The 24,076-nt window shown below is 41.9% G+C and overlaps 1 protein-coding gene across 2 annotated transcripts in view; it reads right to left on the bottom strand.

Moving 5' to 3' along the window:
* Window positions 1-543: 543 nt before the first annotated feature.
* ACTA2 (actin alpha 2, smooth muscle) overlaps window positions 544-24,076 on the bottom strand; it is a 42,757-nt gene continuing 19,224 nt past the window's right edge. Inside the window, exons 3-11 of one of the 2 annotated variants that reach the window (XM_087764503.1) lie at window positions 16,219-16,374; window positions 7,352-7,523; window positions 5,530-5,658; window positions 4,073-4,183; window positions 3,492-3,576; window positions 3,239-3,400; window positions 2,796-2,987; window positions 1,638-1,819; window positions 544-844 (exon numbers count right to left, since the gene is read on the bottom strand). In XM_087764503.1, coding sequence (XP_087620629.1) covers window positions 701-844; window positions 1,638-1,819; window positions 2,796-2,987; window positions 3,239-3,400; window positions 3,492-3,576; window positions 4,073-4,183; window positions 5,530-5,658; window positions 7,352-7,480 — 1,134 coding nt within the window. In that variant the 5' untranslated portion in view covers window positions 7,481-7,523; window positions 16,219-16,374 and the 3' untranslated portion in view covers window positions 544-700. Of the gene's footprint in view, window positions 845-1,637; window positions 1,820-2,795; window positions 2,988-3,238; window positions 3,401-3,491; window positions 3,577-4,072; window positions 4,184-5,529; window positions 5,659-7,351; window positions 7,524-10,139; window positions 10,273-16,218; window positions 16,375-24,076 lie in introns of those variants that run through there. The other variant, XM_009465594.2, reaches the window with a different exon arrangement.

A 24,076-nucleotide genomic window follows, 5' to 3' on the forward strand; every position in this document is an offset into this window, starting at 1 on the left:
GCACTCATCCTGAGGGCATATGATAGGAAAGTCATGTGTTCAATCTAATATTGATGTTTAGCTATGCTCTCAAACGAACAGGTTTCATTTCTTTAAAGAAAACACACTGAATTGTTGTAGTACACATCGTACACCTCTGGGCCACACACTCTAAAAAATTAGCTTTTCCAGCATGACAGCTGTGAATTAAGAAGTGATGTGGACAGATACTACTTCCGGATAGAGCAGTACAAAGCAGAGTGCCCATGCTCATCCTGATATCGAACAGATGCTATGCTCCTTTGGTACTGCCCAGAGCTTTGGAAAAATCAAGACTGGTTCTTTTTGCAGACTAAAGTATTTACTGAGGCTAAAATTTGAGAACGTGCAGCCTGATAGCTGAGCATTTTCTAGCATTGGTATCATTGAGCAAAAGGTACCGCTTTTTCTGTTGAAGCCCAGTATAGTGTAGTAACAAATTCATGTCACAAGATGGAGCTTCAAACTAGCTGTAATGGTACCTCCACAAATGCTTTTTTTTTTTTTTTTTAATAGGAGCAGCAATTTCATAGCATATTTAAAATTTATTAAAAAAAAATACATAGTATCCAATTAATTAGAGTCATTACGATGAAGGACTTATGGAATGAAATTACAAGAATGTATTTTCCTGAATACATTCACAGTAATACACTAAGGAGACGTATGAAGATAAAGCAATTTAAAAGCATTTGCGGTGAACAATGGATGGGCCAGCTTCATCATATTCCTGTTTGCTGATCCACATCTGCTGGAAAGTAGACAGGGAGGCAAGAATAGAGCCTCCAATCCAGACGGAGTACTTACGTTCAGGAGGAGCAATGATCTGTTTAAGAAATAAAAGCATTAAGTACAACTGTCCACTGTAAATAAAATACATTTGTTATACAAAAATATTGAAGCAGTTATATTTGATATTAACAAAAACACTGTATCTATGTGCTAGTGTCATCCCTGGCATTACAGTTAGCCATTGCTGCAAGCAGTAAAGTTAAAAAGTTGTTATTTAAGTCTGAGTCTAAAGCCTCACTTTCTCTGCCTGCATCAGTCAGCCCAGTAAGAGTAGTGCATTTGCATATTCATGACTGCATATAAGAAAAGGGGAGATAATTGCTCTGGAAACATATAATGATAGCCCAGGAGGACTTGGAAAAATGAGTGACCTATGGAGCACTCTTCTTGTTATAGCTGATAAAATGTTTGCAAAGCAAGCAGTGGAAGATTGGAAGCAGCAGAAGGAAGACTGGCTTGTCAGAGACTCTTTCTTTTTTGAACTTGTAGGCCAAAGACAAAACCAGCATTTCCTCTCTCCCATCTCTATCAGCCAAAAAGGGCTGAAGAAGATCACATATAGCACCAGAGGAAAATTTATGCTGCTGGGTCCACACTGTTGTTCTTTGGCCATGTTGGGGCAGTTTGCAGAATTCACCATGAACAAAGAAATAGGACAGAGGCTCTCTTCTTCCAGCAACAAAGTTACCAGGTAGTCATTATTTGCTAGAAGGTACAGACATGATTCAAAATATGTACTTACTTTGTAAAGTGTTGCTATGTTTCATTAGATTTTTGAGGACTTTGTACATGCCAAATCAAATAGTCTACAAATAACTGCACCATACCTTGATCTTCATAGTGCTGGGAGCCAGAGCAGTTATTTCCTTCTGCATCCTGTCTGCAATACCCGGGTACATTGTAGTGCCTCCAGACAGCACGTTGTTGGCATAAAGATCCTTTCTGATGTCTATATCGCACTTCATGATGCTGTTGTAAGTGGTTTCATGAATGCCAGCAGACTCCATGCCTGGGGAAGTTACAGAAGAACAATGAGGAAGCAACTCCGTACAGAGACTTAAAATTGTTAACACAGAACTGACAACACGAACTTCAGTGTCTCTTTGGAAGACATCAGTCTTCAGAACTGTGGAAATCTGGAAAGTCATTTTCCAGCTGCCTAAATTATTTGCTTAGGAGTTTCTTGGTGTACAGCCCTCCTCTCCTGCTTACGCACACAACTCCTCCTTAAAAAGAAAGCTGGGGGTGTGGAATAGTAAAGTTTCCACTAGGCTTTTGCAGGCAATCTCAAATGTCCTAAGAATTCCTTATATGGTCTTGGAATCATTTGTTTTCTTTTTTCTTTTTTTTTCTTTTTCTTTTTTTTTTTTTAAATTGAGCCAGCTCAGAGACAGAACAGTCAAAATATGTCCTAATACCTCTAAGTATGCAACTACTTCATCTATTTCTGAGCTGAAATTCTGCCGATTGGCAGAACCGACACTGGATTTGTGTGACCTTGTTTCAAGTCTGCCTCATGGCTGTTGATTAGCATACATTATGTTGGCTTTGCTCTGCAAATGTGATGAACCACGGATTCAGGATTTGGAGCAGTCTTTTTGAAAAATAAAAGTAGTGCTTCCCCCCCACCCCAGCTCCCTGCAAGCACATTCAAACTACAACCCTCACACTACTTAGAAAAGTGGCTTTGCGGCCATACTTCTTGTAGTAGCCAACTGCAAGACATAGAAAACAGCATGGGCCCAATGCCAGGACTCAGCAATAAACATTCAGGGTCTATTTTGGGAAAGCATTTTGCCTTATTGTTTGACATGAAGTTCCTCCCATCATATTAATAGTGCTGTTCTGAAAGATTGTTATATAATGGGTGCTAGGACATGCCCATGTATACATCTAAGTGAGTTAGAAATGGGACGCAATAAAAAGAAAACAGGGACTTGATATTTAAGTGCAGTTTACCAAGGCAGAACAATCATTCAACCTACCAATGAAAGATGGCTGGAAGAGGGTCTCTGGGCAGCGGAAGCGTTCGTTTCCAATAGTGATCACCTGGCCATCAGGAAGCTCATAGCTTTTTTCCAGAGAGGAGGAAGAGGCAGCAGTGGCCATCTCATTTTCAAAGTCCAGGGCCACGTAACACAGCTTCTCCTTGATGTCACGGACAATTTCACGCTCCGCTGTCAAGAGGATTCAATCTTTAGAATGGCATTCAGGAAGGACCCAGACATGCTGACAGACATGCCCTTTCATTCTCCAACACCTCCCCCCCCATTTTTTACACAAATTCTCTGCTAGTCTTGCAGGGGACTTTCCTGCTGGATTCCTTCTTGTGTCTAATCAACTGTAGAAACACTGCTAGTCCTTCTAAGACTGCTAGAAACATTGCTCATTAAAGAACTCTCCTCCTCAGTCAGCAGCGCGTCCTTACCAGTGGTCACAAAGGAGTAGCCACGTTCCGTCAGGATTTTCATGAGGTAGTCTGTCAGGTCACGGCCAGCCAGGTCCAGACGCATGATGGCATGCGGCAAGGCGTAGCCTTCATAAATTGGCACGTTGTGGGTGACACCATCCCCAGAGTCAAGCACAATCCCTTTCAGAAGATAACACGCGATTCATTCCCAGGTCCACATCAACACACTTAACTATTTCAAATGTCTTTGCCATGTTCCCCAGAGGCCTACCTGTGGTACGTCCAGAAGCATAGAGGGACAGAACAGCTTGAATAGCTACATACATGGCTGGCACATTGAAAGTCTCAAACATAATCTGAAATACAATTGAAATAATTGCCTTAATACTAGGGCTTTTAGCTTAGTTGAAGCAATATACTGAAAGAGAGGGAGAAGACAAGATTTTCATATTTCTTGATGGTTGGTAATAACAAGGAAGGAAAATACAAAATCTAAATCCAAAAATATTTGTCCTGTAAGACATTTCCCTGTACCTGGCCTATATCTTTAACATATGAATATAGACACATGCACATATCAAAGATAATTTTGTAATATGCCTGGGCATAAAAACAGATTAAGATGACACAAAGCTTGGACAGACTGAAGTACTCACATTCAAAGCGGATAAACTGACTTTCTAAAATAAATGTAATAACATGCAAATATGACAGGTGGTCACGATGCACTTTCCATCTTCCATAACTAGGAGAGACAGACTACTGGACAGCATGACTAACTGAAATTATGAAGTTCACATCCTGTTGAATTCACAAAGTTGGAATTATGCCATAGCTTCACTGTGAGCTTACTTGAGTCATCTTCTCTCGATTGGCTTTGGGATTCAGTGGTGCTTCAGTCAGTAGAGTCGGGTGTTCTTCAGGTGCAACACGGAGCTCATTATAGAAAGAGTGATGCCAGATCTGAGAACAATGGGAGAAGCCAAAGGAAAGAAACGCTATCAACCAGCAGTTCAGAATCACTTCCAGACAGATATTGTGCTCCAGCACCCTGCTTACAGCCCTAGAGATAGGCATGTTTTGCATGCGGTTGTTCTTATTGCCTTCATAGATTACCAAAGTAGCTGCAGAAAGAAAACCACTATCCTCAGGTTTTACTGCTAGTAATATATGACTTATTTTAAGGACACATAAGTTAATGAGAATAAATATGTTATTCTTAGAGTAGAAGAGACAGAGCAGGACAGACTTGGTTCCAGCAATGCAATTTCAATAATGATTGAAAGTTAAACAGTTCCAGAACTCTAGAACATATGCAGACCTATGCAGTAGAGCTCAATAGATAACGGGTCTCTTGAAAACAGTTTCATCTTTTGGTTTATAGAGGCCAGCCCAAGAATTCATAAAAAGAAATGAAGGCATATGGCTTGTGAGGCTGAAAGTCAACTTGTGTTCTTTGCCTCCTCATGGCTCATTCCTATGAGCTATAAAAATCTGAGGCCAAGCGGATCGCAAGAGGAGGTTAATACACTAATAAGAAGTAAAACCACCAGAGACTTTCTAAAGGCCAAAAAGTTTTTTCTAAGCTTGTTTTCAAGCTGGTGGTGATTAAAGACTGGTTGATAGGTTAGGTATCTGAAAGGTTTTGCTGTCTTTCCAAGTAAAACATACAACGCTATGAGAGTCAGTAAGTCCTGTGTGGCTCCACACGCTTGCAGCGTGTTGTGATGTCCCGACTGTTCCAAATAGCCCTGTTTCCACAGCACAATATTAAACAGAAATGCCATCTTAGCAATTATATCAACCATACAGACTATGACTGTAAACATGGTTCTGGAAGCCTTTCATCCAAGTACTGGCTCTGAAATGGATGCATTGCACTGCAATATTGCTAATCTTTCAAGCACTAAGAAGTATGTGTGTAAACAGTGCCCTCCACATCAAAATTACATACGTGCTTTGCATTTTTGCAGAAACATACTTTCTTAAATTCCATTTCTTTACTAGCAAATTGAGGATATTCCTTTTCTTTCCTTTTTTTTTTTTTTTTCTTTCTTCCCCCTTCTTTGCTAATGCAAAGATGTATAGATCATACTGGAGTAAAAGAACTCCCAATAACTATTTCGATGTACTCCTAGTGATACTTCAGCTTTAGATGCAAGTCAATCTTTGTTGCTAACAACTTTCTCGTCAAACCATACTTGATAGCATGACACTTTCATCTAAAATTTAGTGGGTATCCTGTAAACATTTGGGTCAAGTATTTCTCTCTACCAGTGATACACATCAACTTTTCAAAGCTGAAATACCTTCTCCATGTCATCCCAGTTTGTAATGATGCCATGTTCTATGGGGTATTTCAAGGTCAGGATTCCTCTCTTGCTTTGAGCCTCGTCGCCTACGTAGCTGTCTTTTTGACCCATACCAACCATCACACCCTATAAAATAACACAAATGGAGAGGTGTCACAAAGTAGATAGAACATTAGCTGTGAAATAAATCCAGTTGCCAGTGATACTAGTTACAAAATACTTTACAAATACTAATGAATGGAGAATTACTCATGGCTTTTTAATTTCTAAAATTAAATGTTTAGTTCACTTAAACCTCTGGTGTTCATGTTTCCACTACAGTTTAAGTAAACAGCACAAGCACAATGTTAAATTCATCAAGATAAAGTGAAAAAATAGGGTTGCTTTAATGTTTGTTATTATTTAGGGATGAACTCTTCTGCTAAACTATAATAAAGTGGAGAAAAAGCAGAAAGTGATGTTGTGCCATCTAAGGGTCAAGACAGAGCAATACACACTTTACATTCCCCAAAGCTTATATTTCAACATTTTTTAACCTTCTTTTTGAACACTATAATCTGGCCATTAGAGACAGACAATTTAAAACTACTGGTACAGGCTTCTTTTTAGGTGTTTTCATGGATCCTGTAGAAATTGTCCATGGACCAGAAGCTGGAAACTACTCTGGATATACAGTAATCTCTATGTTAAAGTTAGAAATACTGGAAAAAAATAGTATATAGTAGGATGCTTTGAGTGCATAATACTCTCATCACAACTTAGTCATTACACACTCCAAACCCTGGCATCTCTAACTGCCCTGTCTTAGAAACAAGCAAGCTGGATTTGCAATTTATGATGGGATGATCCTTCCTTCAGGGCACTAATGCTATCCATGATACGTGATCAGGAAGGAAAGGTTCTAGAAATCTGCTGCATTTGTTTCCACTGTGACTGTATGGCTTGCTTTGAGCAATTAATAGCATCCACGCTATCTACAGAAGCTGGCATTTGAATATTTTTTTTCAGTTATGTTAACGCCTAGGGCCTCAATTAGGTACACCTTTCTTCTGCCCTGAAGAGCTTAAAATGTATGTGCTGGGTATATAAAATGCTGCATTTTACAACCAGTTTACCTCATCCCATTTCACCAGGTCTTTAGATGGCATAGAAGCAATTAGGTGGATCTACCAATTAGGAGGATTAGTTTGTCATGGCCTAGCCAAGCTGCTGTAGTTCATGCTAATGATGATCTGACTCAGAAACTCTCTATATTTAACAGCTTGGATAATATATGTGTTTTGCAAACTATTAAAATCGACTGGAATGCATCATATACTCAAATGTAAACCTTAAAGCTAAAGAAACTCAACACTAGACAGGTGCCCATTTGTGATGCAGCTAAATGAATAAAGTCAGGAAGGTTAATAGGAAACTGACTGAAAACTTCTCCTTCCTCTTTTAGTTTTCCACATATCACCTATCACCAGCTTTTAGGGCAGTCAAAATTTCCAGATATTTCTTGTTGGGCTTTTGTGTTTTTTTAAAACTAGCTTTACTCACCAAGTTCTCTGGGTAACCCAAAATTAAGGGACAGGGAGAAGAGGGCATATAAGGGAGTGAAAAATTTTAGGACTCCTCTCACAAGGCAAGAGACCTGCATTGACTCAGGTGAGTGCACTGCTGGACTCATTTTGCCTGCAAATGCTGTGTTACACAGATTACCCAGGGCTGGGCAAGTCCCAAACACAGGAAAAGGTGGCTCTGAGGTGGAGGGCTGGGGACAGGGCAGCAAAGCCTTCTACAAGCCCAGTATGGAATAACCAAAGCAGTTCATCACCTGGTGCCTGGGACGACCCACAATGGAAGGGAAAACTGCTCTGGGAGCATCGTCCCCAGCGAAGCCGGCTTTACAGAGCCCTGACCCATTGTCACAAACAAGGGCAGTGCTGTCCTCTTCCTCACACATCTTCTACGTCAACGTCCTCAGGCCCTCCAGACAGAAAACGGCCCTATGAAAACAGCAGGAAAGAATAAAAAAAAAAAAAAAAAAAAAAAAAGACATACTCAGGTAGCAGACCCAACCTTGAAGACAGAGACAGTTGTATGAAAGCAACCAGCACTAGCAAAGAGAGGTATGGCACCGGTTTGGCAATCACAAGGCCTGCGGGGCCGTACGAGGGAACGGGCGTCCTTTTGAAAGCACGAGAGGTTTCAACCATGTCTTCCGGAGGGCTGTATGCACTAGAGGTTATCCAGGGGATTCCAGAGGAGACTTCTATCCTGCAGCATAGGCAGACAGATCAGGGAGCAGCAAACGTTTATCTAAATTTGGTCACAGAAAATCACGGCTGGGGGTGAGTGGGAGATAAAAGAGAACGTTGGACTGACAGCTGCAAAAACAAAGATCCCTTTGCATCAGATTCAGCACAACCTCCCTCATTTTTCCATCACCCTGTGAAAATCTTGACACATGCAGAAAGCTGTCAAAGGTAAGAGCACTTCAGCCTTCCCCGTCCAGTCTTGGGCTTCCCAAAGACTAACCACATTAAATGCTAGGCATGTACCAGTAGTGTTTTCCTGAGGCAGATATTAACACACTGGGTCAAGATGGCCAATTAAGTTTACATTTAACCTTTTAAAAGAGAATAAATGTTCCCAAATAAAAAGAAGAAAGCCTTTTCCAACCCTCCCCTAGTCACTCAGAAAACATAACCCGCCTTTAAAATGAAGTCAGGGACAGTATGTGTTTCAAAAACAGGCCATAGCGTATGGTCTATCATCATTTCAAAGGTGCTAATAAACTGCATTTGTAAAGTGGCAGAGTAATTTATGTTGGCTCCTTGTCTCAGTAAAAAGAAACTGTTTTCCTCCTTTGGCAACAAGAAGATAATGTGGATAATAAAAATGCTTTGAAAGCTTTGTATTAAAGTCAACTACAGAAACAAGCACTGAATACCAGGACTCAGGAAGAACTATTTGCTCACAATTTATAGTGTGGTAGGGAATCACTTGGCTAGCTCTGAGCCTGGGCTTCCATGCAGAGTTCAACAAATCGCAGTGTGTTAACAGCGAAAGGAGACAGCTGTCATCCACAGACCAGCCGGCTCCACACACAGTCTCCGAAACCCTCTGCCACAGGAATACTGGAAGCGCAGGATGAAGTGGGAATGGGGTCAGTGAGAGCCATGGCCGATGAGCAAAGGAGCTCACAACCTGTTTAGCCTCTACATCAGATGGAACAAGCATGGACAGTTCTCCCAAATCCTTCATTTGAGATCTTCCATGTCTCCCCAGCCAGGCAGCCCTGAGACACGGCTGCAGCCCTGCTCCTGCAGGCTGCTTGGGCATTGCTCCCGGGAGAAGACAAGGACAGGGAAATCCTAACTTGATGTACTCCAGATATTTTATCATTTTTCTTGGCAAAGGAAAGTAGGTTGCAATTTTTGTGTTTATTAAACTCCTGGGAAAACAGGCTCTTTATATTCAAACATTTACTGAATGGAGTACAATTGTTATCCAACATGAATGAACAGACTGGTTTGGACAAACCATTTCCTAATTAGGAAATAGGCTTTTCAACCATCTGTTTTTGGAACAGAGTTCGAGGTCAGGGGGTTTGCTCAAACCCATGCGCTAATGCAATGCCAAAAATCACTTGGGGGAGGGGAAAGAAGGGGGCAGGAAAGGCTACATTTCTGAGCTTAGTGGACTCTAAATGAAAACCATATTTAGTAATAAAGCACAAAAAGTTGAAAAATCAAAGCTGAACAATTTCAGACAGGGCACTCTGCTGCCATCCACTGAGCTACAGCTCAGGACTGCCATGGCACACAGCAGTAACATCTTACAGCAGCAAACGTCACTCAGCACTGTGGAAGAAAGGAAATTTTTCTCCCAAGTAATTAATACAGTATTCAGCCTCTTTCTTCTACCTGCTTTATATCTAAAGATAACCAATCACTTCACCAATCTCCACAACAAACTACTAAGAGAACTCCAGCCCCACAAGAAATACTGTGTGCAGCCTGTTCCTTAAAGAAATGTTTGGCATTTTACAGAACAGTAGTTTCATATACATAGAGACAAGGATAAATACACACGCATCCTCATTGTAGCCTATTAGACACTGCTATTTTGCATACTTCCAGCTCTTCTTACAGTCACATTCCCCAAAACACTCACATCACCTTACACTGAGTTAACAGCACTGAAGCAAACCTAATGAGAAACTCTACTACACAGTGGGCAAATTCACCCCTTCAGGAACTCTGTTCTGTACAAAACTAACACCGCAGGGTCACACGGGTTCATTTAAACATTAATATAGCTATAATTCCAGCCATGGCATTACACAGACTGTATTTTATGCTATTGCTGGAGTGCTGGTGGAATCAGCAAAATCATCAGGTAGAACTTTTATTTCCCTTTCAGAAGTGCTATAAAATAAAGACAACTCAGTATAGATATTACAAGCATTTTATCAATTCAGCTCTAAGAAGTAAGTTAGTTTGCTTAAGCAAACTACAGCACAGCAGTACATCCTCCTGAATAGCTTCCATTTGACATTATTTAATTGAAGTCCTCCAGCAATCTGCAAATCATGCTTTTGGTTCAGTGCCACTTACCCTGACAGCGCTTGGCTGGGGATAGCTGCTCTGGGATGGTGCACTCTGTATCTGAAAGCTCTGAGGTTATATAGCCCCTTCGGCTCTTCTCCTCCCACTAGCCTCCCAAACAAGGAGCAGAGACAGACAGAGACAGAGCTGAAGTCTCTAACAAAACCATATAGGGACCTTATTACAAAAACCTCTAATCTGGGTGGCCACAGGCCCTGGGTCTCTTCCACTGCATTCCAGTGCAGAGCTCATGAAACAGGAGGAGACTTTCAGCTGTGTAAGATAAACACTTTAAAACTTCAGGAGAGTTGCTAAAATACAGAGAGATGGAGTGTGCCCGCAGTAGACACCCTCTGGCAGGAGAAGCATGTGTTCAAACAAGAGATGTCCAAGCCTCCATAGTAACATCCAAGAGGCAGAGAAATAAATTGGAAGAGTGGTCATTTATAATAGGGGAGGCATTTTTAAAAAAACACTTTGCTTTTATTAAAGATTTTGACAAAAACAACGAAAATATTTCTGGCAAACTAAACAGCTGCTGAATTTTGCTACAAAGTCTCTTTAAAAGCTCGGCATTTTGTTTGTATGCTAAATATTGCCCATAGGCTTAAGGGTAGTGAAAACAGTACCTGCTGTTGTACAGGGTTCACAGTGACATCTTTGAAGGTTGTGAAAACGTTCTGTTAAAAGATTCAGCCTTGAGAAAAGAAGGCTTAGGGGAGACCTTGTCACCATGTTCCAGTATTTAAAGGGTGCCTACAAAGAAGATGGAGACTCCCTTTTTACAAGGAGCCACATGAAAAAGACGAGGGGTAATGGGTACAAGTTACTCCTAGGGAGATTCCGATTGGACACAAGAGGAAATTTTTTCACAGGGAGAACAATCAGCCCTTGGAATAATCTCCCCAGGGAAGTGGTGGATTCCCCAGCACTGGGCACTTTTAAGATTCAGCTGGAGAGGGTGCTGGTCCATCTTGTCTAGATCATGCTTTTGCCAAGAAAGGTTGGACCAGATGATCCTTGAGGTCCCTTCCAACCTGGTATTCTATGATTCCATGATTGTTATGATCCCCTCTGGATTGCAATGTGTTAGAATCCATTCTGTTTCTCTGTCAGCTTATTTTCAAAACCCTAGGACCTGTGGGCCAACTTCACCCTAGTGCTACTCCACTGATGGCCACAAGTCTGGACTGTCGTAAACTCATCTCAAATTGTTCATAATAAAGTTGTTAAATTTTATAACCCCCATCTAGCTTTTCCATTGAGCGTATTTTCAGCGAATAAAGCAAGGGTTCTCACTGTACAAGTTATTTTCAGCACAGGACTGGATTTTTACAGCTGTAGCCAGCTGTTCTCTGGACAGGCTGATTCTAGTGAAGCAGCCCTTTCATAACAATACTGTCTCATTAAGTTTGCACTAAAGACCAGAAATACGCATCTCTGAACTCCAATACTAAACCATGACAAATTCAAAACTGCTCTACGCACACAAGCCAAGAAAGATGTGAGAATCCAAGTGAGTTCCTTGCTTTGTGAGTCTTTTTACAACGGGGAGGGGCATCATGTGTTTGCTTACAGAGTGTTTGCTGCCTAATTGAGTAGTCCTAATGCAAGAAAATCTCCCATACAACCAGGGTGGGAGTTTTTCTGATGTAGAGATTATAAGGATTCAGCCACTAGTAGAGAAGTAGAGATAGCAGAATTATGGATTGAAGACTAAAAGGAATTTAACTTTTAAGGAAAGGAACTTTTAAGGAATGTAACTGCCTTTGAGGGTCAGAAACAGAAGCTAACAAGTGTTGGAACATGAGCCATGCAAAAGCTATTTATTATTTTACTTCCAGCATTGGGGCAAAATATAAGAGATATTTAAAAAAAAAAAAAAAAAAGGAAAAAAACCCACCAAGGTAAGCAACCTACAACAGAGGATATAAACAGACCCTTTTTTGCATATCTCCAACTGACACTCAAAGGACAGCGAAAACTAAATTCTTTGTTTTCAAACAACACTCAAAAACACAGCTGAGAAAAATTATGTACCTCACATAGAACATATGGTATTAGATCAGGGAACTCAGGTCAAGGGGAAGGGGAATTTCACGCAGCAGAACCCTTCACTGCAGTGTCATGTCTGATTTTGATACAAACATCAATTGCCTCCTAGATTGGAGGAAACATAATCCAAGGTTTTCAAAAGCATCATCTACTACTTCTCCTTGGAAATACCAAGACTGGGACAAAGATCCAAAAGAATCCAAACTTTTCCCCTTAATGAGAAGAGGTTAACACTCCCAAAAAAGCTTACTGGTGATGATGCTCTAGCAGATACAGCACATATGAGATTGCAGAGCCAAGTAAACAACCCTTCAGCAGAACTGGTACACCATTCACACTGCACCTCAGCATAGCTAGAAATACAGGCAACAGTTTTCTACCAGAGGCCTCTGTGGATATTATAGGAGGCAGTGGCCACGCAGATACCACAGACGCGTTTATATCTCTGTTAAGCTTCCTCGCAGTTCCTGTAAACTTAGCCGGGTGTGTACCACGATTACTGGTGATGGCAATGATGGCAGCAGCAGCCCCTTGGCTCCTATGAAGAATGGTTATCTGGGTGGGGATCACACATCACCTTGCCTGTCATGAGCACCAAAGATGTGGGAATCCCAGCTTTCAGCGTGCTCATGAAAAAGATACAGCTGACACAGAATCTCATTCAGAGCAGGCAGTTGTTGATACAGCGATAAAGAGGAAACACCAGTTGTTTGGAGGGACCTACCATATGAAGGATATTTGTTGGAGACAGGGCTATGCAGACTAGAAGAGAGAAGTAAGCCCAGAGGCTGACTGAGCAGTAGTGATGGACACACAGGAACAGCAGAGGAAAAGCGCAGAGGTGCTGCACAACCATGCCTCCAGCACACAGTGGAGAGCCAGCGCTCCGCAGGCAGCTCGTCTCTGGGGCGTTACGTTACGGAAGGTCCTGGGGCAGGAAGGAAGGAAAACAGGTGAACTATGCAAGGAAATTAGGTCAGTCCGGCTCGAGGGACATGATAGAATATAAGTATTTCTTTTCTTCTTAGTGATTCCATGCTCGAGTTATGATCACACAGATATTACTACAGATTAAAACACATGGGAAAAAACAACATTAGTAGTTTACACCTTTCTTCTCAGCAACATAGGTGATTGCCAGAGGGGAGGGGGAAGGGGGGAATGTACTTGGCAGGAGACAGGAATAAGAACCTAAAGAGAACTGAACAGAACAAGTCTTCTGAGACCCAAGCCTAAATGCTGGGGATCAAACCTCTGAACCCTCCTCTGTAGCTACAGACACATACCAGCTTAGCTTAAATTTTTTTGCAAGAAAAAGAATACAGTACTATTTCTGAAAGTAGTTTAGCTTCCCCTCTGGAGGCCACTTCCATCACCGCTTTCTGCTGCCTATCTTTCAGTACTTTTTCTGCCCATTTGTATGGAAACCTGCACAGTGCAATTTGCCTGGTGTGTCTATATCCTTAGGTTCTAGTTCTTTCATTGCAGCCATAGCCAAAAACTCTGTTTTTTATTTGGCTTCCCCTAAGAACTTCTCTGTTTGTCCACGCTAAACCATTTTGCAGTCTCCACCACAGCAGCATGTCCAGAGTTTGATCAGAGAAAGCAAAATAAGTGGAAAAAATAATTTTGTTTCTTTCATACCCTTTTTCCTTCTCTCTTTATAGTGATGCTAGCAAAGCTCCCATGCACACTGGGAACTTCCCCACTGATTTCAAGCATCTTTCGAGAGATCAGTGGAAACTCTTAGCTACATGTTCCTTAAGTCAAAAGTTCTCTGTTTTTCAGTAACTTGTGCAGATAGTTGTACGGACACAAAATGTGCTTGGGACTCCACAGCAGCAGGAACTGCATAGCCACCACGCCTAGGAAATGGGCTTCAGCTGGCCTGAAGAATGCCAGCTCAGAGGTCACGCACCAGTTCGTAGATACCATACTTTTTTGGTAAAGGAGGGCAGAAGCTGCAGTCTTATCCCAACTGCTATAGAAAACTGGGAATAAAGTAACCCCTTTGCTCATAACATTACAAGCCATTACTTTATAAGGGAAAACAACTTCTGAGACATGCGTTGAGACCTTCCTGCCTACATCCAATTGGCTCTTTAGGAATGAATGCTAAATATGTCTCTGGCTCCTTTTTATTTGGGGATTCCTTTCATCTTCGTAGCATTAGCAGAATCTCAGAATCTCCAACTGTTTTGGTTTGTCTGGCTTCAGGCCCTCTCCTCTATCTCATTGATATGCTTTACACTTCCCCACCCCTCCTTTTGAGAAAGGCAGGAATAAATAAGCTTTCAGGAGCAGAAAGTCCCTCTAATAACCTGATTCATTGCAGCTGTCACACAGTAGGCATCTGTAAAGTGTCAGATCAACCATAAGCTGTCAGACCCATAGACTAGCTTTCTCTATGATTGTCAGGCTCTTGCACTGGTCTCTCTCTAACAAGTAAGACGAAATGGCTCTAATCATTCTCAAATATGACAGTTTTCTACCTACGAAGTTTGGAAAATAGTTTTGCCAGTGCTGTTCAAGAGCTAGAGGATACAGCGTTTGCCTCCTAGGCCTCTTGAGCCCGGGGGGGGGGGGCGGGGGGCGGTGAAGCAGCATGTTAATTCACAACCTTACTTCATCTTCTTGACAAAGTGTCTTCCTCCATGGTAATGTGGTAAAGTTATCCCTCATTCAAAATCAAAGGAACGTATTCAAAGTAAAAATGAGCTAATGGCTCCCTCCTCATCCTTCTTAGATAAATAAATAGAACATAAGAATGAGCCCTGCTGGGTCAGGCTGATATCCATCTTACTCAGTATCCTGTCTCTGAGATTTCCTGATAGCAGATGCTTAGGAAAGAAATGGGAGGCCTACAGTGATAATTTTTCTTCCTATATCCTTTCTGCTTCCTTATGTGCAGCATAAGGATTTCTTGAGACAGGAGTTTGTACCTATATCTTCATGCGTAATAGATGTGGACAGATTTTCCCTCCATAAATTTCCCTAATTTAAACACATAGTTTTGGAGATAGAGTGCCCTCCATGATTTTTTGTGGAAATAAGCTCTACAATTTATCTTCAAGGCAGCACCCATAGCTCACATGCCAGCTAGTGTAGACATGCCTAATGTTAGAAAGAAAATATCAAATATATCAGAAGCATAGCCAAATGAACACTATCTTGATACAAAGAGCTGCAAATCCACCAGAGATCCTGGATAAGCCCTCAGGCCACTGGCTCCACTGTGCATATACTCCTAGCAGCACCTCAGTAGCTTGTTCACAGTTCATGCAGACATATCTGTCCTAAATGACACTATAGACAAGGCTTCATGATAATGTTACACTGGCACAACCTCCTAAGAGCTAAGAGAGAACAGATTCCCTCTCCCCCCTGCCCCCCGCCGATTATCAGAACCACTCCAGTGACATGCTATCTAAATTTGTCAAAATGTAAACAAAAACTTCCCACCATATCACTGTGAAAAACAAGCCCTGTATTCCTGAGGAAGTCAGACCTACACGGCGTGCGTGTGGGGCAGGCAGAGCACAGGGGTCCTTCCTCCACAATAACTTCCGAGCTCCCCAACCAACGTACTCCCAGACTGACAGCAACAAGGAGACCAAGTTCCCACCACATTTTTTGAAGTGGTTGCCCTGTTATTATCTCACCAAAATAAAGATTTCAAGGTGAGCTTGCACATTATGAGAAATCAGATCATTCCCATCAGAGAAACTTGCTGGAAGCAGGTTTCATAAGGCTATTACTTACAGATTAAGCCTGTGGACTCTGTATGCGTAGTTGTATCACACAGCTTCACAAGCCCAAGCACTTGTGTCAGCCAGTTTGGCTGGCCCTCCAGCAAACAGCAAGGAAAAGAACCTCTACACGGTAATTTCTTTCACTACCAAATTTAATAATTTTCTGTAGTGCCAGAGTTTCACTTTTTGTGACCGACACATAGCTTCGTTGCCCGTGGGCTCTGGACAATGACAAACTATGGAGTCCCTCTCACCACAAGTGTCAACAAGCAGGTACCTACCTCTGCAGATGACCCAGACCTGGTCTCCAGCCCTCTTCTCCTGGCACCTGGGCTCGGCGCACACGGAGCAGTTGTTAGGTGTCGCTGCTGGGCAGGACGAGGAGACATGGCCCTGCCACAACTTCCTCATCTTCTGTACCAGCCGCTCAGCACAACCTATAAACAAACAACTCCCGAGAGTACAGCTGAACTCTTTTTTTAAAACTTCCATGGGAACCACTGTATCACAGTGAAGGAATGAGCATTATATGGCAATAAACTGAAGAATGTACGAAAAATACAAGTGGAACTCTACAACCTATATGACTAAAGTGAACACATACTTTAACAAATACCTTGGGATAAAAAGGAAATGTACTTTTGGAACTGGCATGCTATGATACGGAAATATATGCTGTTAAATGGAATTGTCAAAAATAACGTGGCAAATGCAAACATATTTAATACATGTGCATTTTCTGTACCAGGAAAAAGTCAGATGTCGATTCAGAGGATTGCAAAACAGTTTGGGGTTTTCTATTTCAACTCCATTTCAGGAGGGTGCTGGAAGAGTAAAGTTGGGCATGCACAGTGCAGCAGGTTTGGATAGCCTGCATCGATCCAGGTGTTCCAGAAAACAGGCCAAAGTGCCTCTAGAACAATTAACACTTATTTTCATTAGTCCTTAAAAATGCTTAAGGGGTTTTCCCAAAACAGGAAGAAAGGCAGTTTAACAAAAATTTCAAGCACGTAATGGCAAGAAGTAGCTAATTACAAACTTGCCAGATGAACACACCACTCTAAGTCAAACTATCACAGCTGCCAATATAGAATCCAAATAATAAAAAAATAAAAGGAGATAATATAATAAATGCTGATGAATAAGGCTTTATAAAAATGACTTCTTGCCAAACTTTTTTTGAGAAATATTACAAACTTAGCTGTAAAAGCCTTCTAAAGCCTTTTCCTTTCTAAAACATGAAATAATTAAAAATAAGGAAATGCAGAATCGACCTATGCAGAGTAGCATGAGAACTGTCTAGCTGAAGTCTCACAGCACAGCAGCTCAGGGAAATCACTGCTGAGTGGGTGAGATTCTGCGGGACATTCCCTACCCATCATTGGCTATGCACCTTAATGCCTCTATCAGCGATCTGAACAATAACACAAGTTACAGATAAATGTCACAGATAAAGTGTGTCTGCGTGTGATGTGTTTTTATAACTTGCTACAATCTAGATTATAGATCTAGGATAAAACAGAGTCCTCCCCAGCAGAATCTTGTTTATAATATGAAGCCTTGAGAAAACTCTTTGCATCTCTGACCTGTGCAGAAGGATCCCTACCCATCCATTGCACTTTTGCTGAATGTCAGTTTCGTTGATGAAAACAAGGTACAGACAAACACACCCGGCAAGGTGGTGCCTAACTCTCCGCAGGTTGCAGGAAGGACAGGGCTTCGCTGGTGCTCTCCTCTGCCCTGTGTGCAGTGTTAACCTGCCTCTGTCACACCTCCCTGCACACGTCCTGGCTGCTGCCTGGCCCTGGGAGACCTTCCTGTTATCTACCGTGGTGTTCCCAGAGACTGACAGCTGACGATGCTTGGTCACTTAGCCAGGAGGCATTTAGCACACAGCTATTACTCATGCTCTAGCACATTCAGTTTATTAAACCTCTCCCCAAACGATGCTCAAGTCTCACAAGAAGACTGAAGCAGGCAGGTTTTTCGCCTTTGCTTTGCAGATGCATCTTAGTTACGTAAAGTAGTTTCTTCTTCCTCTTTCTTACAGACAGTCCTGAGAACTATGGAAAAGTACAGATAACATGCTATTTTTGTTTCATGATTTGGTTGGTTTTCTGAAAGTGTGCCAGCATTTTCCAGCCAAATGTATTTTTTTTTTCCTCTTCCACTAAATGTTTTACATGCCTACCTTTAACTGTTTGCTCAAATTCCCTATCAGACCAAAGAACAATGCTTTGTTCTTTTCTTTTTATGACTGTAAAAGAGACTTAGATGCACATTACTGAAACAAACATAACCATCCTTCAGAAATAAAGAAAAACACAGAATTCTGCAAAGCTTTTGCTCGTTCCAGCCTATTTCAAGACCAATTGTTGTACCACTGGCCTCATGGAGGATGAAAATTGCCAGGACCCAGGTCTAATCTGCCTATAGCCCAGCTGGAGATTTCTCCAACCTCAACAGCTTTTTGATCCATTTCTTAACCATGATAACATCACAGATACTGTTCTGTATTGCATACACACATATAGTGCGCCCATAAGGACTGGTACAGATACAGCTCTCGCTGCACACAGCTCTCCATTCCATAGACAGAAGGCTAACATCTGCCTGGTTTCACTGCGGTTTTCAGGGCTTCAAGAATATCCCAAGTACCTACAGGCAGAAAATGCTAAACCCTGCTGATTCATGTTCTGTTCTTCTTGCAAGTCAGCAACAGTACTAAATAAAAGACGAGGTTTTGTATCTCTCTGTCTCAGAATTACGGTGTCTACCATGTTGTCAGTCCTGTAAGTACTTCCCAGGTTTCTCTTTCTTTCAGTTCCTTGCTAGTAGCTTCTTGAATAGACGTAGTAACTCCTTTCACTGTTGCAAAACACTGTTGCCCAAGGATCTTGAAAATGCCTGGATAGTTTCCACATCAGGATACCAGAACTACATACAACTCTTTCAGCATCCTAATTAGAGGCTGTTACTTACTGCATTGTATTCAGCTGTCTCTGGGAATTCATTTACAAGGTCAAACGCTCAGACCTCTTCAACATAATATAAATCATTCCTCTGCACTCTGATTAGTCTGTGTTACAGAGCATGAACACGTTGTTTAATAAAAGGAGAAAATTATGCAATTAGCAAGTGTTCAGCATAAACGTGTCCCCCTTTCTGAATCGTATTTAAATAAAAGTGTTGCTATAGTATTTTATAGCATTAAACACTCAGCACCACTTGCACTGGAAATGGCCAGGCCTTCGCATAAAAATGGGCTGGGGGGGAACAGGGGACAACCACACTTGGGAAAAAGGGCTAACATCTGTTTTCTTTTTTTCTGCTTACACAATACAAGCTACTGTTTTCATGAGGGCTAAACCTTCCCTACTACCTTGATTTTAATAATTTACAGTTATTCTTCTGTAGACTTGTTTCTGTCAGATCCTGTTTTTCAGGTAAGCCCCCTGAAAAGAAAATATGTGGGTTTTGTACCAGGTCACTTGGGATAGTGGAACAGTAGCTGGGAGAGCAAGGAACAAGCTCCACATAGCAACAGCCCTGCACTGCACCAAGCCGAGATGCTCCAGGGTCTGCCATGCGGCAAGCGCAGGGCAGACCGGGCTGCCCCTCTGGGGGGCTGATGGAGAAGGGGCTGGTGGCCAGCCCTGCCTCCCAGAGGGAGGGAAGTCCCCAGTTACAGATATAACAGATCTTTACATCTGCTTTATGCACGTGTAGTGAAATCTTAGCTTCACTCAAGACAACATCAAAATTACCTTTGATGTCAAGTAAAATCATGGCTTACCGAAATGATTCAATGAGAGCTGAGAACCCAGTCCAAAACCTCTACTTCAAGAAGGTAAGACAATTTCCTCACACTATTACAGCAAAGGGATGTGAGTCCCTCTTCATTTCTCACATGAAACTGAGGAACTGCTCTCCTCTCAGCAGGCTACCTCCAGACAGGGGGGTTTCTGAGCACCCCTGGGCTGGGAGAAATGCATGGGAAATCTGTGGCTGTTAAAACTGTGGCATGCAGTGGCACCAGACTCTTCCACCCATCCCAGGGAACCAGAAATGCACATTCTGCTGTTCATCCCTCTGCAGTCCCCCATCCGGTCGCCCGTTCCTGCGTGTGAGCTGGCTGACAGCAGGAGAGGCAGCTACCGTGCAGTGCGGAAAGGATGCCTCTTCCGAAATACTTGGCTTCCAAGAAGTATTTGAGAAATGATTCACCTGATAAATATCACCACCATTTTATCTGGGAACTTAACAGACTGCTTCAGACAGCAAACATCAGTGTATCCCTTCTTGTTATGACCAGTCCTAGAGATGCACAGCTTTCTAAGCCCATCATTTAATTGCTGATGAGAACCACCGACAGAAAACAATCATCAACTGCATTTTGATAGAAATATAAATTAGTCTGTACTACATACTCATTTTGTTTGCTTCATGCTCATAAAAGCTTGACTATGCAGTGGGCTGTGCAGCTGAACAGAGAAGATATGACTCACTCCTGTAGCTGCATGAGCTACCCAGGCCTCTTGTCTGTTTGTGCAGATGTGTGGTAGAAGTGGGTGAGTAGGTGAAGGCAGGGAACAGTGACAGCCCCACCATCTCCAAACCTTGCTCCTACCACAATAGCCCCTCTCTACCAAAATTTAGTTCTTGATCATCTACCTGAAGCACAAGCTCCAGTTAAAAGTGCACAACAGTGCCCAGGAGAGAAACGCTCAGAGCAAGCTCACTGCATCCTGTTCTCACTCTGAAGAACGTTTGATGTTGCAGAGGATGCCGAACTGCATCTGAGACGTTAGTGGGAGGGATAAAACTTTTCACATCACTGTCCCTCCCCCCCCGCAAGAATATCAAAGGTTAAGCAATATCCAAAAAAAAAAACCCAAAAAACGAGAGAGTCTGGAGTCTCAGCCACAAGGCACGCTTTATCTAAGCGTACTAGTCTCACTTGATAGGTGATATCTCAGAAATAGGAGCATGACAGAGCAAATCAAACCAGTGGAACTAAATCCCAAAAGACATAACATTTCTTACAGTTTCAGAAATTCTGATCAATTACAGTATGCTAAGATCTTTTAAAATGTTTCCTTTAGCTTCTCCTCCCCACCACCACCTTTAATAAAATTTGTCTTAGTTAACTTTAAAATTATTATGAAAACTTTTTTCCTTGAAGGGTGGCTGTTTGGGTGTCACTTACTCAACATCAGAAATAAAGCCATCTGGCGTGCCTGTTACTGCCATCTTCAGATCAAAGGGTAAAAGCAGAACTAAAGACCTCCTTTTACTCACATTTACCTTTTAATTCCAGACATTTCTCTACAGATCTTTCCTCTCCCATCCTCAGTATGAGGATTCAGCCTTGGATTTAACTCACAAATGCAGGAAACTAATACTACTCACAGACTAAATCAGCCATGCTCTGTCCAGGCAGTGCCTGAAGGAAAAAGGTTTGCACGTCCTCACTCACCTCTGGAGAGCCTCTAGCCTCCCTAGCACATTATCTCAAAGCTTTTACAATTCATCTGTTACACATTTGATAGTTAGCATTTGCTATACACCAAGCTTTGCAAGTATAAAGCACAATCTTAGTATTAGTAATACCATCCCCAAAAAACAACTAAGAGCAATTAGCCTGAAAAAAAGAGAAAAGAGCACCAGCCAAGCTCTGAAGCTAAGCTGCCTGCTGCAAGTTCTGGACGGAGACAGGGCTCTGCAAAACATTTGGGAGATGCATTTACAATATATCAAGTCACAAAGTCAAATTTTAAGTGAGCCTGTGTGATATGCAAAATATTTGCTAAATAATGCAGCATTCAGGATCTCAGCGCTCACTGGTAGAGTGCACACACAGAGGACTGGGACAGGATGGTCCCATGGCTAAAATAAAGTCAATAATCAACCCTAAGATAGAAACACATCTACATTTATGGTAAGGTTATAGTGATTGGCTGTAGGAGCCACCAGGCATCCAGCCAATTTGCTTTTCCAGTCTAAGGAAATGCTTGTTGGAAAACTGATTTTTTTTCCTGCTGTGAAGAATGCATTGACGTCATCAAATTGGATCTGTTGAAAAAAAGCATGGATCCAGGGTTGTGTCAAGAAGTTGAATTACATGAGAAAGGACACATATCTGTTTCAGCTTTCTTTTAGAGTGACAGGGACTATTCCCAATTCTCCTTCATCACCTTCTCCAGAGGAGAACTGCTAGAGGGGACAAGTGACTTGCTACGAGTTTCAGTTTCCACTCTGTTTTGTTCCACTCTGTTTTATTGTCAGTGTGGGTTTTTTTAGATAAACACTAGCATCTATGGCTCCACAGGGCTGTGTATCAGGTCACTATTACTTCTAAAACGAACATGCTGCATGCCAGAACTCCCTGATCTGATTTGATGTAACACCGTGGAGCACCCTTACAAAAAAAACCCACAGAGTGTTCATAAACCTCTCTGATCACACACTGGTTTCCCATTTCTGTGCTGTCTTATCAGCTTCTCTACCCACAGAACGAGGTGTTTGGGCCAATATAGTGCTTTGCTACCATATCATCTGACCAAGAACCTTTCACTACATCACTGACCCAAGTGATCATAAGTAGTATGTTAAAAAGGGACAAGGGTAACCTCGAATTGTCAGAATCTGGCCATATCACACTACAACAAAACAGCCAATAGTTACAGCAGTTACAGGTCATTTCTGGTCCACCAGATCATAGAGCAAAGGGCGCAGATGGCGGGTGGAGCAAGGTCACCATTTTAATGTTTCACAGACGATTCGGCAAACAAAGGGCAAAGCATTCCACCATAAAACTGTACTTAGTAAGAGCTGATGATTTAAGGACTGATGCCACTCCAATCATTTCCCAAAAGGATTATCTGATGCTCGTGTCAAGAGTCACAGAACAGAACAGGTTTGAACCAAGGATGAAGGAGACGCAATAGAACTGCGTGAGTGACAGACTACTCAGTCTAGTACTTGAGCCAAAAGTCAAAATTAGGTTGTTCTGAACATAGGTGAGGGAGGGGGGAGGCAAAACAGAAGAGCAAAATAAAACAAAATGCAGACAGAAAGTGAAACAAAATGACTCTACTTTGGGCCCGGTAATATTAAGCGTTTGAGCTTTATCCCCCTTCCCTTTAAACTTGAGGTTATTTACAAAACATGAATCACATAGCAAAATGTTTCATTTTAGGTATCTCCAAAACATATATTCTGTATTGTCTCCTACTTTCCTCCCTTTTCAGCCAAATCAAGTTGTGTAAATACAACAGTTGTGTCCCCTAACCCACATTTTAATGCAAACTTACTATCTACTAAAAGACAGGGGAATAAGTCAATATATACAAGACAAGAAAATGCAAAGCTAACAGGAGGACAATTGTAGTGAGGCGTTCATAACTCTTCTCAAATTCAACAGCTCCTACATTTATTATATTAAGGTATCCCAGTGTAAGTCTTCCGTGCAACAATGATCTTCTAATATGCATTGTAAGTCAAAGGAGAATTTAATTTTGATGGAACTACTTCGGTTAAGTCACACTACATTAATCTATTGCCTAATCTTAGTACAAAAGAACTGCTAAATAATTATCAATATGCCAAAACAAATCTAAACCAAGTATATAAAAAAAACCCCAGACATTGCTGTCCCTTGGCTTGTATCCATTACATATATAAAAAACCCCAAAGAGCTACAGTTATTAACTACATGAGGTATGACTCCAAGTCATATGCAGACACTATTGTTTTGACAAGAATCTGGTGGCTTCTCAAATGGCTCTCAAAGCTCCCTACCAAGACAAAAACATTCCACCGCAAAACAGATATACACATGCAGTCACCATACCTCCGGGGGGGGGGGGGGGGGGGCGGGGGGGGGGGTGTAAACCACATGTGCCTAATAGATGTTAGTTAGCTACATTAGCGGAAGTTATTGGATAATTAGGGCAAGAAGCACACCAAGGTGTTATTGAATGCTAAGCGATGCCTGCTGGGGGCCCAGTCACATCAGGTTTTGTTTTTAGGAAAAACCACAATCCCCCAAATGATGAATTTGGAAACAATTCTACTGAGCTTTCTGCTGCAGCAGCCGTCCAGATCCAGGCAACATTGCTTGCAGTCCCTACTCCA

The sequence above is a fragment of the Nipponia nippon genome, unplaced genomic scaffold (genome assembly GCF_047370975.1).
Source record: "Nipponia nippon isolate SJK-2023a ecotype South Korea unplaced genomic scaffold, ASM4737097v1 scaffold_3, whole genome shotgun sequence".
Lineage (NCBI taxonomy): Eukaryota > Metazoa > Chordata > Aves > Pelecaniformes > Threskiornithidae > Nipponia > Nipponia nippon.